Below are 17,240 nucleotides of genomic sequence, written 5' to 3' on the forward strand. Positions count from 1 at the left end.
ACCTCAGACTCATCGACAATGTTGTTGGGGTTCTGTCCTCTCTTCAGAACGGTTTGTGCTGTCTTGACAACTCATACATGGCAATAGAACAGGTCTGGGACCAGGCTTACATTTGGTAATGAATATTATGGAAATGTTTAGTCATAGTGAACAGGGGTTTGAGAGGCTGGTTTCCCAACCTGGGCCTGCCAGAGGAAGGGTGCATGCAGCATGAAGCCTGATGAGGCCGTTAGAAGAAGAGAAGGAGAAATGAAAGCTGTGGGCTGAGATCCTGTTTTCAATTCTCACACGTTTCTTTGAGTTGAATGACCCAGAAGAGCACTGAACTACACTACACTACACTACACTACACAACTCTATACTGTCCTACACTACACAACACAACACTACACAACACTACACAACAATACACAACTCTATACTGTCCTACACTACACAACACAACACTACACAACACTACGCAACACTACACAATAATACACAACACTATACTGTCCTACACTACACTACACAACACAACACAACACAACACAACACAACACAACACAACACTACACAACACAACACAACACTACACTACACAACACAACACTACACAACACTACACTACACAACACAACACTACACAACACTGTCCTACACTACACAACACTACACTACACTACACTATAGATCCCAACCCAACATAACACTACAAATCCCAACACAACATAACACTACACTACACTACACAGTAGATCCCAACACTACACAACACTACACTACACTACACTACAACACACTACACCTACATACATACTCTGCTCTACCCTACTCTACCCTAGTCTGCTCTGCTCTACCCTACCCTGCTCTGTGTGGCTGTCTTTGTCTGTCTGGTCTGGGTACAGTACGTCTGCTGTGTGTGTGTGTGTGTGTGTGTGTGTGTGTCAGTGTGCAAGCGTGCGTGTACGTGTGTGTGTGTGTGTGCCAGCCACGGCACTGGTTTCCTGCTTGACTGCAAGAACACAGAGAGCATCATCAAACACTGAACACTAATCCTGGGCAGCAGGCCACCTGCCCAGCAACACAAACTGAGGAAAGAGGAGAAAATATGGTAGGTGTCTGTCTGGGGGTGGCAGTCTGTCAGACTACAATAGGGCTCCCGAGTGGCGCAGCGGTCTAAGGCACTGCATCTCAGTGCTAGAGGCGTCACTACAGACCCTGGTTTGTTCCAGGCTGTATCACAATCCAGTCCCATAGGGCGGCGCACAATTTTTAACTGACTTGCCTAGTTAAATTAATAAATAAATACAACATGTCAGGGTTGGCCGTCTCTCTGTTTTTTCTTTCTGGCTTTTTTTTAGTTATTTAGCTAAGAAAGAAACCCCCAGTCTCCCAGTATAGTCAGCCATGGACAGGGGTGCATGCCAAACGGTGCCCTATTCTCTATACATAGCTCTATGGTCCCAGGTCAAAAGTAGTGCACTTTATATGGCATAGGGTGCCATTTGGGAAGCAGACAGGGGAGTCAGCTGGTCAGCCCCACCGGCAGCACACAGTCAGCTGTCCTGTCCCGCTCACCTCACGTCGTTGTTGGGTTAGGCTGAGATTAGGAGGGCTTTGTACGGAGAGGTCGTAACCTGTAGATTCACTGCTTGATACTGAATACGGCTGTGTATTGGACACACGAGGTGCATGTGAATTGGCATTGCCCACTGTATGGGACATAAATACAGAGAGCAGGGCTCAGATGCACTGCTCCATGAGCAACATTTGATTTCTATTTGGCCATCAGGAGTCTGGCCATCAGGAGTCTGGCCATCAGGAGTCTTGGTTCTAACAGTCATTAGAGAAATGTCTTAACTCTGCATCCACTTCCCTTCGTCCTGGTCTGTACAGGCTTTGTTTCTCTCTCACAGAGGACTGTGACTGCATGTTTCTCTCTCGTCTCTCTCTCTCTCTCTCTCGTCTCTCTCTGTCTCTCTCTCTCTTTCTTTCTCTCTCTCTCTCCCTCTCTCTCTCTCTCTCTCTCTCTCTCTCTCTCTCTCTCTCTCTCTCTCTCTCTCTCTCTCTCTTTACTCATTCTTCCCTGACTGCAATAAGAGGTCCTGTGGTCAAACTCTTGATTTATTTTGATTGCATACCAACCCCCCCCCCCCCCCCCCCAATGATTGTGGGCAAATCAATGCAATACATGGTTAATAATATCCACAGCCTGAACATGGAGCCATGATACTAGTGTAGTTTAACATTCCAGTGTAGAATTCAGCCAAATCCAGTCTGTCAATTCTGTTAAAAGGCTGTCCGTGGAGGATATTGGAGAATTGGAATGTATAGGAATGTAAAGGAGAAGACCACAACACCCTGTGGTTGAAATGGACAATAAATGAACTCCTCTTTCATTCTTCTCCTCCATGTGTGGCTGGTTCTGACATGACAAATAATGTTATTACATCAGTCATTGACAGGATGATTTTAATCTTAACCTCTCCCCATCTCTCCCTCTCTCCCTCCCTCCATAGCGGTGGTGTATGGTGGCTGGGTCTGACATGATGCCCGGCCAGATCCCTGACCCCTCCCTGACGGCCGGCTCCTTGCCCAGCCTGGGCCTGCTGGCCGGCATATCTGCCACCACGCTCACCGACCAGCTCAAACTGGCACAGGACTTCAGGAACCTGGGCGCCATGTTGTCACCGCTGCATTTCCTGGGACGGCTGGGCAAGAGGCCGCTCTCTGCTATCAAGGGAGAGGTGAGGAGGAGGAGGTTGTGGAGGAAGAGAAGGATGGTGGATGTTGATATTTTTGAGGGATGCCATGTTCTGTTTTTTATGATCGACTGAGGTTTAGATGTCAGCCTGTCTAACTTTTAGCTCCACCAAGTGGGCAATTTCAGAAGTGGTTTAGATGTTACACAACTTAAAGGTCCAGTGCAGCCATTTTGATCTCGATATCAAATCATTTCTGGGGAGCAATTAAGTACCTTACTGTGTTTTAAATAAAATAAAATAAAAATAAAAATAAAACTTGCTTCTTAGCAAAGAGACATTTCTCAAGCAAGAATTGGCTAGGACTGTCTGGGAGTGGTCTGAGTGGGGAGGGGAAAACTGAAAACTAGCTGTTATTGGAAGAGAGGTTTGGAACTCTCTTTCTTATTGGTCTGTTAACTAATTCACGGCCTGGTAAAAACTCCATCCCACCAAAACAGGCTGAAATTCCAGGTGGTCTTTTCAAACAGCTCTTACACTACTAAAAGGGCATGTTACACAATGTCACAGTATTATTCCAACCTCATAGTGTGGAAATATATATAAAACACAGGAAAATCGTGTTTTTGACTGCACTGGGCCTTTAATAATTTCAATCTAGGGTTCTCTTAATCTATTCACTTTTGCCTCCAAGATGGCAAGCACAGGTATCAAACTGAGACATAGTTACTTGAAATTCACAATAAAACAAAAATAGGAGTGAAACACCATTGCCCCAGGAGTATAAAATGCAGGAAAGATAGAACCCAAGGTTGGAATAACTATATTTAATAATATGTAGGCCTTGAAAAAGTTCACCATTAGCTGATCACAGCACTTCTTCTCCCTGCAGATGGACGAGGACGATGACAGGAGGAAACGGAGGAGGGATAAAAACAAAGTGGCAGCAGCACGATGTCGGAACAAGAAGAAGGAGAGAACAGACTTCCTCCAAAGGGTCAGTCTCCTTTCTTTTTCAAAATGGCGGCAGAGTTCTTTATGTACACTACCGGTAAAAAGTTTTAGAGCACCTACTCTTTCAAGGGTTTGCTTTATTTTTACTATTTTCTACATTGTAAAATAATAGTGAAGACATCAAAACTATGAAATAACACATATTGAATCATGTAGTAACCAAAAAAGTGTTAAACAAATCAAATTTTATTTTACATTTGAGATTCTTCAAATAGCCACCCTTTGCCTTGATGACAGCTTTGCACACACTTGGCATTCTCTCAACCAGCTTCATGAGGTAGTCACTTGGAATGCATTTCAATTAACAGGTGTGCCTTCTTAAAAGTTAATTTGTGGAATTTCTTTCCTTCTTAATGCGTTTGAGCCAATCAGTTGTGTTGTGACAAGGTAGGGGGGGTATACAGACGATAGCCCTATTTGGTAAAAGACCAAGTCCATATTATGGCAAGAACAGCTCAAATAAGCAAAGAGAAACGACAGTCCATCATTACTTTAAGACATGAAGGTACTTTGAAAGTTTCTTCAAGTGCAGTCGCAAAAACCATCAAGCGCTATGATGAAACTGGCTCTCATGAGGACTGCCACAGGAATGGAAGACCCAGAGTTACCTCTGCTGCAGAGGATAAGTTCATTAGAGTTACCAGCCTCAGAAATTGCAGCCCAAATAAATGCTTCACAGAGTTCAAGTCACAGACACATCTCAACATCAACTGTTCAGAGGAGACTGTGTGAATCAGGCCTTCATGGTCGAATTGCTGCAAATAAACCACTACAAAAGGACACCAATAAGAAGAATAGACCTGCTTGGGCCAAGAAACACGAGAAATTGACATTAGACTGGTGGAAAGGTGTCCTTTGGTCTGGAGTCCAAATTGGAGATTTTTGGTTCCAACCGCCGTTTCTTTGTGAGACGCGGTGTGGGTGAACGGAGGATCTCTGCATGTGTATTTCCCACCGTAAAGCATGGAGGAGGAGGTGTTATGGTGTGGGGGTGCTTTGCTGGTGACACTGTCTGTGATCTATTTAGAATTCAAGGCACACTTAACCAGCATTGCTACCACAGAATTCTGCAGCGATACGCCATCCCATCTGGTTTGGGCTTAGTTGGACTCTCATTTGTTTTTCAACAGGACAATGACCCAACACACCTCCAGGCTGTGTAAGGGCTATTTTACCAAGACGGAGAGTGATGGAGTGCTGCATCAGATGACCTGGCCTCCACAATCCCCCGTCCTCAACCAAATTGAGATGGTTTGGGATGAGTTGGACCGCAGAGTGAAGGAAAAGAAGCCAACAAGTGCCCATATGTGGGAACTCCTTCAAGACGGTTGGAAAAGCATTCCAGGTGAAGCTGGTTGAGAGAATGCCAAGAGTGTGCAAAGCTGTCATCAAGGCAAAGGGTGACTATTTGAAGAATCTCAAATATAAAATGTATTTTGATTTGTTTAACACTTTTTTTGGTTACTACATGATTCCATATGTGTTATTTCATAGTTCTGATGTCTTCACTATTATTCTACAATGTAGAACATAGTAACAAAAGAAAGGAAAAATGTTGAATGAGTCGGTGTTCTAAAACTTTTGACCGGTAGTGTAGACTCTGGTGTTCTTTATATACTCAATAAAAAATATAAACACAACATGCAACAACTTCAACGATTTTGAGTTACAGTTCATATAAGGAAATCAGTCAATCTAAATAAATTCATTAGGCCCTAATCTATGGATTTCACATGACTGGGCAGGGGCTCAGCCATGGGTGGGCATGGGAGGACATAGGCCCACCCACTGGGGAGCCAGGCCCAGCCAATCAGAATTAGTTTTCCCCCACAAAAGGGCTTTATTACAGACATAAATACTCCTCAGTTTCATCAGCTCTCTGGGTGGCTGGTCTCAGATGATCCCGCAGATGAAGAAGCAGGATGTAGAGGTCCTGGGCTGGCGTGGTTACACGCGGTCTGAGGTTGTGAGGCCGGTTAGACATACTGCCAAATGTTCTAAAACGAGAAATGGTAGAGAATTGAACATTACATTCTCTGGCAACAGCTCTGGTGGACATTCCAGCAGTCAGCATGCCAATTGCACACTCCCTCAAAACTTGAGACATCTGTGGTATTGTGTTGAGTGACAAAACTGCACATTTTAGAGTGGCCTTTTATTGACCCCAGCACAAGGTGCACCTGCGTAATGATCATGCTGTTTAATCAGCTTCTTGATATGCCACACCTGTCAGGTGGATGGATTATCTTGGCAAAGGAGAAATGCTCACTAAAAGGGATGGAAACAATTTGTGCCCACAATTTGAGAGAAATAAGGTTTTTATGGTAATTAAAATATCTTGATATTTTATTTCAGTTTAGGAAACATGGGACCAACACTTTACATGTTGCGTTTATATTTTTGTTAAGTATATACACTCTGGTGTTCTTTATATATACTCTGTTGTTCTTTATATATACTCTGATGTTCAGTATATATATTATGGTGTTCAGTATATATACTCTGGTGTTCTTTATATATACTCTGGTGTTCTTTATATATACTCTGGTGTTCAGTATATATACTCTGGTGTTCTTTATATATACTTTGGTGTTCTTTATATATACTCTGGTGTTCTTTATATATACTCTGGTGTTCTTTATATATACTCTGGTGTTCTTTATATATACTCTGGTGTTCAGTATATATACTCTGGTGTTCTTTATATATACTTTGGTGTTCTTTATATATACTCTGGTGTTCTTTATATATACTCTGGTGTTCTTTATATATACTCTGGTGTTCAGTATATATACTCTGGTGTTCTTTATATATACTTTGGTGTTCTTTATATATACTCTGATGTTCTTTATATATACTCTGGTGTTCAGTATATATACTCTGGTGTTCTATATATGTGGTCCTCTGTAGCTCAGCTGGTAGAGCACGGCGCTTGTAACGCCAAGGTAGTGGGTTCGATCCCCGGGACCACCCATACACAAAAAAATTATAATAATGTATGCACGCATGACTGTAAGTCGCTTTGGATAAAAGCGTATGCTAAATGGCATATTAAAAAAATATATATATATATATACTCTGGTGTTCTTTATATATACTCTGGTGTTCTTTATATATACTCTGGTGTTCTTTATATATACTCTGGTGTTCAGTATATATACTCTGGTGTTCTTTATATATACTCTGATGTTCTTTATATATACTCTGGTGTTCTTTATATATACTCTGGTGTTCTTTATATATACTCTGGTGTTCTTTATATATACTCTGGTGTTCAGTATATATACTCTGGTGTTCAGTATATATACTCTGATGTTCAGTATATATACTCTGGTGTTCTTTATGTATACACTGGTGTTTTTTATATATACTCTGGTGTTCTTTATATATACTCTGGTGTTCTATATATATACACTCTGGTGTAGAAGATAAAATAGATTATATGATTACTTATAAATGATTTGTGAAGAATCTATGTAGTGTTTATAAAGACGTTATGAATGCTCTGTCAAGTATTTATGTTATAGTCAGGGTTGGGTAGGTTCCTTTCTAAATGTAATCCATTACAGTTACTAGTTACCTGTCCAAAATTGTAATCAGTAACACAACTTTCGGATTGACCAACATAATCCGATTCCTTTCAGTTACTTTTAAATTACTTTTCCCTCAAGAAGCATTAGAAGAAGACGAAAATGAATATTACCAATTTACATTTATTATTGCAGGATAAATCAATGTTAGCGTGTACATAGCTGGCCATAAATGGATGTTGCATTTTACTTTATGGGTTATGTAGGCTTCTTCTAACCCATTGCTTTCTACTACAGATAATAGTATGATTAGGCTATATCTTTACATAAAAAACCAAAGTCTGTCAGATTTCCAGTCATTCCAATTAATGTAATACTCCTTGATCTTCAAGAATAGGACTTGGAAAAATAGATGAGCCAAATTGTTTGACCTGAGCATAACCCCAAAACTAAGGACTAATTAGCCTACTCTGTTGTTTAGGATTTTGTTGTCATGGAGGACTGATTGGGCTCATTTCTTCCAGTTGGAAAATAAATCTTCCAGTTGAAAAATAAAATGCTGCTCTCATTGAATGTTATGCTTTGAGCACTACCGAAAAGTGCTATTTGCATTTACTATAGGCCTATTGTTTACCTTGTAGTTGGTGACACTTTAATATCTTGATTATTTGCAGCTGTTTAAGTCTATCAGAAGCAGCAGTGTGATTCACATCAATGTAGATATCAATAATAATATCTAAATGAGAGAGTAACGGTGTGATTCACATCAATGTAGATATCAATAATAATATCTAAATGAGAGAGCAGCAGTGTGATTCACATCAATACGCTACGTAGATGATCAACAATAAGTGATATCTGTATCTGATTGGTGGTCACCATTTGGTGTGTCATCATAGTGGTCTCTGATTGGTGGTCATCATTTGGTGTGTCATCATAGTGGTCTCTGATTGGTGGTCATCATTTGGTGTGTCATCATAGTGGTCTCTGATTGGTGGTCACCATTTGGTGTGTCATCATAGTGGTCTCTGATTGGTGGTCATCATTTGGTGTGTCATCATAGTGGTCTCCGACTTGTGGTCAGACTCGTTCAGGCAGAATTTGTTTTAACTTGCTCATTTTTTCAACACTGATTTGAATGTCATTGAGAAAACAGAAAGGTGTCAAATATTTTTTTTCCGCAAACATCCTTTCTGAATTTAAAAGTAATCGTAGAAGTAATCATCTAGTTTTTCAAAAGTATCTGTAATCAGATTTTTTTTTAATGCTGGTAAAGTAAAAGATTACAGTTCCAGTTTTTATTTTACATCTGTTACATCCATTACACCCCAGTCCTGCTTCTAGTTTGTTTAAAGTGGGTCGTTATTGTAAAAGAGAAAGTTCTCGATGACTTCCTGGTTAAATAAAGGCTAACTCGATGACCTAACAGTATATCCCCTCCCCTCTCTGTCCTCCCTGTAGGAGTCGGAGCGTCTGGAGGTGGTGAACTCTGACCTGAAGGCCCAGATCGAGGAGCTGAGGATGGAGAGACAGCAGCTGATGGTGATGCTCAACCTCCACCGCCCCACCTGCATCGTCCGCACCGACAGCGTCAACACCCCCGAGAGCGAGGCCAACCCCCTGCTCCAACACCTGGCCGCCGAAAAGCTGGAGGCCTCCAAGTGAAACCGCAGAGGTAAAGTGAAACCGAAGGGCGGGAAGGAAGGAATCAGCCGGAAAAAACAACTGTCATCATGATCACGAAAGATTTTTTTAAAAATCACCTGATGCTTTTGTTGTTGAAGCACTTATGTACTGTCTTGAGCTCCATGCTAGAGACTTTTGGAGACTCTTGTCTGTCTTTTCCCAAAGACCCGGGGTTGTTAGGGTTCCGTTGCCTTGGTAACACCTTGGTAACATTACCTGAGCGGGTTCTGAGGGAAGAGGGAGGAGCCTAATGCCCAACCCAGTTATCTCAGCATCAATAATAAGTGTTGTTTGTTTTTGAAACCCAGTCAGTGCCTCACAGTTTACTTACTGCGACCAACCATCATTACAATAAAGGGACAGATGGAAGACGTTAGTGGAAACTTTTAACGTTGAAGAGGAAACACTAAGGTTAATCACTATGGTGCTCTGTTACCGCCATTTACTGGCACTGAGACAAAACAAAGGGGTTGTTGTTGTTGTTGTTGTGATATTCTAAACATGTATAACGGTAGAGGCCCACAGGTGTAGCCAGCCAGAGTACTGTGTACCATGTTGAAATATACAGGTGAAGTAGTATTCTAGGATCTGTCCATTACATGCATTCAATGTATATACCAAGTCGTTTTAGTTTTTTTGTATTTTATATTATAATGCTAATTGTTTTTATATTCTCTGCCTTGACGATGGAAGTATCCGGTTGATCCGACTTGAGGTGACGCTGGCGTCATAAATAAAAGCACATAAAAACTATATGAAATAATGTTTACACTCCTGTTGTTATAAAAAGGCAATGTTAATTCAAATGTCTGTCTTTCAATGTACTTATTTTATACCCCTTTATATATATATATACATATATATTGTGTATGAAATGCCCTGTATTGTTGTAATCACTTGATGTGATTTTGCATTTTACATCAGTGTCTGTCCAGTTGTATTTTTCAATATTAAAGGCCCTGTGCAGTCAAAAAAGTGATTTTCCTGTGTTTAATATATATTTCCACACTATGAGGCTGGAATAATACTGTTCCAAACCAGTCCTAGCGAAATTCTTGCTTGAGAAATTGCTCTTTGCTAAGAAGCTATTTTTGTTTATTTTTGACCGCAGTAAGGTCCTTAATTGTTACCCAGAAATGTCCACACGCCCCCTACTTACTTTCCACACGGCCACTACTTTCCTTTCAACACACCCACTCACCCATACTCTGGTCGCCATATTGATATGCAGCTACCCCCTTCTCGAAAAAGCTCTACCAGAGATTTGGATATAATGACGAGATACTCTAGATGACCAAAAGTATGTGGACACCTGTTCGTCGAACATCTCATTCCAAAATCATGGGGCATTAATATGGAGTTGGTCCCCCCCCTTTGCTGCTATAACAGCCTCCACTCTTCTGGGAAGGCTTTCCACTAGATGATGGAACATTGCTGGGGGGACTTGCTTCCATTCAGCCACAAGAGCATTAGTGAGGTCGGGCACTGATGTTGGGCGATTAAGCCTGGCTTGCAGTCGGCGTTCCAATTCATCCCAAAGGTGTTCAATGGGGTTGAGGTCAAGGTTCTGTGCAGGCTAGTCAAGTTCTTCCACACCAATCTCGACAAACCATTTCTGTATGGACCTTGCTTTGTTCACAGGGGCATTGTCATGCTGAAACAGGAAAGGGCCTTCCCCAAACTGTTACCACAGAATGTCATTTTATGCTGTAGCATTAAGATTTCCCTTCACTTGAACTAAGAGGCCTAGCCCGAACCATGAAAAACAGCCCCAGATTGTTATTCATCCTCCACCAAACTTTATAGTTGTCAGCATGCATTGGGGCAGGTAGCGTTCACCTGGCATCCCGCAAACCCAGATTCGTCCCTCGGACTGCCAGATGGTGAAGCGTGATTCATCACTCCAGAGAACGCGTTTCCACTGCTCCAGAGTCCAATGGAGGCAAGCTTTACACCACTCCAGCCGACGCTTGGCATTGCGCATGATGATCTTAGGCTTGTGTGCGGCTGCTCGGCCATGGAAACCCATTTCATGAAGCTCCCGACTAACAGTTATTGTGCTGACGTTGCTTCCAGAGGCAATTTGGAACTCGGTAGTGAGTGTTGCGACCAAGGACAGACGATTTTTACGCGCTACGCGCTTCAGCACTCGGCGGTCCCGTTCTGTGAGATTGTGTGGCCTACCACTTCACGGCTGAGCCGTTGTTGCTCCTAGACGTTTCCACTTCACAATAACAGCATTTACAGTTGACCGGGGCAGCTCTAGCAGGGCAGAAATTTGACGAACTGACTTGTTGGAAAGGTGGCATCCTATGACGGTGCCACGCTGAAAGTCACTGAGCTCTTCAGTAAGGCCATTCTACTGCCAATGTTTGTCTATGGAGATTGCATGGCTGTGTGCTCGATTTTATACACCTGACAACAACGGGTGTGGCTGAAATAGCCGAATCCACTAATTTGAAGGGGTGTCCACATACTGCTGTATATATAGTGTCCTATATCTCCACCCTAACAATGGGATTCGTAGTCCACTGAGCAGACCCGCCGATTCCTCTCTTTGGATACAACTCGTTATTTTAATACTGTTTTGAATATTCGATGAGGGGTGTTGACGTCAACCACCTGTATTCAATGGAGAGAGAGATGCTATGCTACAAGCCTCATGTCATGAATATGCATAGCCATCTCGCGACAACTCCCATGTAGTTTTTCCCCCTCCAAAGTTACCGGGATGTCACGTGATCTACTTATATCGGTGCACTTGTAACAACATAAGCATAGACATAGACGTATTTTTGTAGGCACTAACTCCACCCTGGTTCGTTGGACAAAGCCTATGGCGAAAATGAATTTGTTTTTTGTAAGATTTTTATACGTTTTGTTCTATGAGATCATATTCACCAGCTAACGTCGCTTTTAGTGAATTTTGAAGAATGTATGTAATTAGAAAAGCATGTAAAGGCTTCATAATTCATAAAGGTCATGTTAACTGACTGCTATTATCTCATAGAACAAACCGTATTAGATCTAAGCCTGTGTTAACCTCAGACATTATTTTCGGCGTTTATTCCAAAATCCTATTCTTTCGCTATTCATTTTTCCGAAGGGATGGCTGAACGATCCAGAGGTAGCTCATTTCCGGGTTTTAGGACTACAAGGTGGCGAGCTCTATTACGAAATTTCTGCCGTGTTCAAAACAACTCGGAACTAGTAAATCTCCGACCTCCGATTACAGTTGTTAATGACAACTGGGAACTCGGAAAAACACGACCTCCGACTGGGAAAAATAGTTTCGAATAGTCATCCAACTCGGAATTCCAAATCGGGAACTCGGCCCCTTTCTAGAGCTCCTACTTTCCGACCTGAAAATCACTGACGTAATGATTTGAGCTCGTATTTTTCCGAGTTAACAGTTGTCCTGAACGCACCATTCTATTCGCTCTAATAAACCTCACGTAGCAAATAAGCCATTCAATTTTTTGTTGACCAAATTCGACACTCATTGACCTCCATACAAAACTCCTTGCTTGGTGAGCGAAAGAAACAAAACATCGCCACCTGCTGGAGAAGGCCCAGTTATCCCTCGCTTCGCCGCCGCTTCTTCTTCTTCTTCTTCTTCTTCTTCTTCTTCTTCTTCTTCTTCTTCTTCTTCTTCCAGGTTTTATTGGCAGACTACATCCAAAAAATGGAGATACCTAATTTCCAGTTTCTTATTTTTTGTTGTTGTTGTTGTTGTTAGTCCTGTACAATTAATCACCTGCGCAATAAACACAACAAAATCAACCTTCTTCACGATGAGTGTTTCAGGACCTCTCAACTGACTGAAATCCACATCCTGTTGGGCATCCACTGCCATGGCCTCATCTGCCTCTGTATAGGAGACCTTCTCGAAAGCCCTGATCCTTCCTACTTTGCCCTCCTTCACACTAACAGGACACTCAGAGAAGTCGTGATTCCCATCACAATTGCAACACTGTGCATCCTCAGACTCTTCAACAGTGATATTTAGTTTGCAAACACTTGACACGTGACCAAACTTTTTACGTTTATGACATTGAAGTGGCTTTTGTACATACAATGTCATAAGCGACCGTGAATCAACTATTCCTGGCATATTCATCTTAAACCATGAAACCTCAATCTCCATCGAGACGCCAGATATGACACCTTTTAATCGGTGCCCTACTCCGATAATCATAGCATTCCACCTCATGTGTCGATAATTTGTACATCCACAGTGCTTTCTCCATTTGTTCTTTTGACACACATGAAATCAACATCATACCACTCCTGGTCACTCTGACTGACTCCACTGTTAACCAATCAGGTGAGGAGCAGATGCTTTGTTGAAAATCTTCCTTCATGAAACATAGTTCTGCCTGTCATTTGTTTTGGGCAAGCAAAACCAAAAAAAATCATCGCTGTGTCTGGTTTTCCAATTCTATATGATGTCTTGCTAGAATACAGAGACCAAACCAGAAGGTCAATAGCATGTAGGACGATTGCAGAGATTGTTGGTGTTGATGGTGGGTGAAGAGATATTTGCACAACAATGTTTGCTTGTGCTGCTAGCTAGCTACGAACCTCAATTAATCTAAATCCAAACTTCAAAACTATGATCCCATGTAATATGCTACCAATTGGATTATGGTATTTTAACGTTATGATTGTCATATATCATAGTTTATAGCTCTTTCATTATACCAGTGTCATGACATTGAAGATTATAGCTCACTTCCTGTAAAATACATAGGCCTACATATACAATGCACATGAATGGGTACTTTGGGTAAAGGAAATTGTGGCTTTGACTTGCAAACATTGTTGTGCAAATCTCTCTTCACCCACCATCAGCACCAACAATCTCTTCAGTCCTCTTCCGCGCCATTGACCTTCTGATTTCATCTCTGTATTCTACAATCATTCTCAGCAAATAAACAAGGTAGAATTTCAACGCTCCCCACAGCACATTATTTTCCTTTTTAAAATGTTTTATTAGCCTACAAAGGGTCAGCTCCTTATTTCCATGTACAGTACTGTACCTAGAATACAAGGGTTGGATTTGCACTAATCCATTTCAAGTCAGGAAAATCATGTAGAAAATCTGTCTTATGGTTAGTCTCATATACATTATGTACTGGTATCATTGTTGGCTGGGCTCCCCGCTTGTGCCATCAAACCCCAGCAACTTATCCAGAACGCTGCAGCCCGCCTGGTGTTCAACCTTCCCAAGTTCTCTCACGTCACCCCGCTCCTCCGCACACTCCACTGGCTTCCAGACGAAGCTCGCATCCACTACAAGACCATGGTGCTTACCTACAGAGCAGCAAGAGGAACTGCCCCTCCCTACCTTCAGGCTATGCTCAAACCCTACACCCCAACCCGAGCACTCTGTTCTGCCACCTCTGGTCTCTTGGCCCTCCTACCCCTATGGGAAGGGCAGCTCCCACTCAGTAATCATGACGTCAGTAATCATGACGTCAGTAATCATGACGTCAGTAATCGTCAGGTCGGAAAGTTGGAGCTCTAGAAAGTTTCCGAGTTGGATGAACATTCAAAACGATTTTTCCCAGTCTGAGCTTGTTTTTTCCAGAGTTCCCAGTTGTCTTGAATGCACTGAAGTTGGAAGTCGGAGATTTCCGAGTTCCCAGTTGCTTTGAATGCGGCAATACAATACATACCATACTGGGTCACCCATAACAACTGGACAGGCTTTCAGCATTGAAGTGCTACAGCTAGAAAAATGTGAACACCGGCTGCAATTCCACATGCCACCACAACAGGTCGCTGTAGAATAGTATAAACCGTGTGACGCGTTGCATGACGTCACGAATTTAACTTCAAATGCCCTAAAAATCCTCTCATCTCTCGCCGGGTGCAGTGGCGTGCGCCTGTAATCCAAGTTGCTGGGAGGCTTAGGCTGGCGGATCGTTTGAGCTCAGGAGTTCTGAGCTCCAGTGGACTATGCCGATCGGGTGTCCGCACTAAGTTCGGTATCGATATGGTGCTCCTGGGGGAGCCCGGGACCACCAGGTCGTCTAAGGAGGGGTGCACCGGCCCAGGTCGGAAACGGAGCAGGCCAAAGCCCCCGTGCCGCTCAGTAGTGGGATCGCGCCTGTGAATAGACGCTGTAGTGCAGCCTGAGCAATACAGCGGGACCCAGTCTTTTTCAGCTGTATTTTATGTTACAACATTTTTTTGGTTTATATTCCTTTTGTAAATCCCGTTCGATGTTTTTTTTCTTCTAACTTGAACATGTGTAAAGGAAATGTAGACGTGTCCAGAACTGTCCATAAAACGTGTGTGAAACGTTGGTGATATTATTTACCAATGTCTGTAGTATAATCCATGAACTGTAATTGTTTTCTGTTTTGTTTCAACTCACTAAACTACTGAAATAAATGTTTCTTTATGGAAAGACGCCGCTAACACGGACTTCTATATCGCCTCCTACTGGAGTAAAGGTGAAATAATCAGTATTATTTAGAAGCGTTACTTAAAATGTCCAACAGGGGCCGCTCTTTGACCGTCGACTGGTAGAGACTTCTATGTGTGGGTTTTGGCGGCTGATGGTGTATCACAACATGTTTTTTGATTGGTTATTGAACTATCCATACGTGATGTATAGCCCCTCCCCCCTTGTGGACAATGATGGGATTCGATTAATCTGTCCAGGATGTCATGTAAAAATCTCCCCAGCGTGAAATAGTTCCCCAATCGTTCTGATTGTGACGTCATGCTACACCCGGGTAGGGGTGTTTTGCACCCACCGGGTGAAAGTTGATTGCATTAGTTTTGGAACCGGGCTGCCTCCCAGGCATGTGTCAAAGAACACTGGGGTCAAGTACAGTAGCTTACAATCAGAGAGCTGTATGCCAGACTAAGTTCTGGAGGTGGAATGGAAGTGAATGAGGGAGATTTAAGTGAGCCCAAGCTTTGTATCGATGGACATGGTTATGAGAAAGCTCAGTTTGGTCAAAAGTAGTTACTTTCCCTATGGGCCCCGGTCAAAAGTAGTTACTTTCCCTATGGGCCCTGGTCAAAAGTAGTTACTTTCCTTATGGGCCCTGGTCAAAAGTAGTTACTTTCCCTGGTCAAAAGTAGTTACTTTCCCTGGTCGTAGTGCATTATTAAAAAGACGTCAATGCAAATATTTGATTAGCAGTTCAGGAGTCTTATGGCTTGGGGGTAGAAGCTGTTAAGAAGCCTTTTGGACCTAGATTTGGCGCTCCGGTACCGCTTGCCGTGCGGTAGCGGAGAGAACAGTCTATAACTAGGGTGGCCGGAGTCTTTAACAATTTTTAGGGCCTTCCTCTGACACCACCAGGTATAGAGGTCCTGGATGGCAGGAAGCTTGGCCCCAGTGATGTACTGGGCCGTACGCACTACCCTTTGTAGCGCTTTGTGGTCGGAGGCCGAGCAGTTGCCATACCAGGCGGTGATGCAACCAGTCAGGATGCTCTCGATGGTGCAGCTGTATAACTTTTTGAGGATCTGAGGACCCATGCCAAATCTTTTCAGTCTCCAGAGGGGGAATAGGCTTTGCCGTGCCCTCTTCACAACTGTCTTGGTGTGTTTGGACCATGATAGTTTGTTGGTGATGTGGACACCAAGGAATTTGAAGCTCTCAACCTGCTCCACTACAGCCCCGTCGATGAGAATGGGGGCGTGCTCGGTCCTCCTTTTCCTGTAGTCCACAATCATCTCCTTTGTTGAGGGAGAGGTTGTTATCCTGGCACCACACGGCCAGGTCTCTGACCTCCTCCCTATAGGCTGTCTCATCTTTGTCAGTGATTAGGACTACCACTGTTGTGTTGTTGGCAAACTTAATGATGGTGTTGGAGTCGTGCTTGGCCATGCAGTTATGGGTGTACAGGAGATGACTGAGCACGCACCCCTGAGGGGCCCCCGTGTTGAGGATCAGCGTGGCAGATGTGTTGTTACCTACCCTTACCACCTGGGGGGCTGCACGTCAGGAAGTCCAGGATCCAGTTGCAGAGGGAGGTGTTTAGTCCCAAGGTCCTTAGCTTAGTGATGAGCTTTGAGGGCACTATGGTGTTGAACGCTGAGCTGTAGTCAATGAATAGCATTCTCATGTAGGTGTTCCTCTTGTCCAGGTGGGAAAGGGCAGTGTGGAGTGCAATAGAGATTGTATCATCTGTGGATCTGTTGGGGCGGTATGCAAATTGGAGTGGGTCTAGAGTTTCTGGGATAATGGTGTTGATGTGAGCCATCACCAGCCTTTTAAAGCACTTCATGTCTAGAGACGTGAGTGCTACAGGTCGGTAGTCATTTAGGCAGGTTATCTTAGTGTCCTTGGGCACGG

General features: G+C 43.0%; 2 protein-coding genes across 2 annotated transcripts in view; both read left to right on the forward strand.

Annotated features, from left to right (window-relative positions):
* The window catches only part of LOC311108073 (protein FAM167A-like), a gene marked incomplete at both ends in the record, with an annotated part of 5,228 nt that extends 3,409 nt beyond the window's left edge, over window positions 1-1,819 (forward strand). Inside the window, one exon of the mRNA XM_084150719.1 lies at window positions 1,775-1,819. Coding sequence (XP_084006845.1) covers window positions 1,775-1,819 — 45 coding nt within the window. The remainder of the gene's footprint in view (window positions 1-1,774) is intronic.
* A 686-nt stretch (window positions 1,820-2,505) lies between these two features.
* On the forward strand, window positions 2,506-9,883 carry LOC311108649 (jun dimerization protein 2-like). Its single transcript, XM_084151342.1, has 3 exons — window positions 2,506-2,729; window positions 3,577-3,681; window positions 8,690-9,883. The coding sequence occupies exons 1-3, from the start codon at window positions 2,511-2,513 to the stop codon at window positions 8,891-8,893; spliced, it is 528 nt and encodes a 175-aa protein (XP_084007468.1). The 5' UTR covers window positions 2,506-2,510; the 3' UTR covers window positions 8,894-9,883.
* Window positions 9,884-17,240: the final 7,357 nt, after the last annotated feature.

Source organism: Coregonus lavaretus (assembly GCF_964263955.1).
Source record: "Coregonus lavaretus genome assembly, chromosome: 33".
NCBI lineage: Eukaryota > Metazoa > Chordata > Actinopteri > Salmoniformes > Salmonidae > Coregonus > Coregonus lavaretus.

What these genes read in the sequence shown, in the direction of transcription:
- LOC311108649 (XM_084151342.1), top strand. Translation starts at nt 2,511, where the DNA reads ATGGTGGCTGGGTCTGACATGATGCCCGGCCAGATCCCTGACCCCTCC. An exon ending in TCTCTGCTATCAAGGGAGAG is followed by an intron (nt 2,730 to 3,576) that starts GTGAGGAGGAGG and finishes TTCTCCCTGCAG; the next exon opens with ATGGACGAGGACGATGACAG. An exon ending in GAACAGACTTCCTCCAAAGG is followed by an intron (nt 3,682 to 8,689) that starts GTCAGTCTCCTT and finishes TCCTCCCTGTAG; the next exon opens with GAGTCGGAGCGTCTGGAGGT.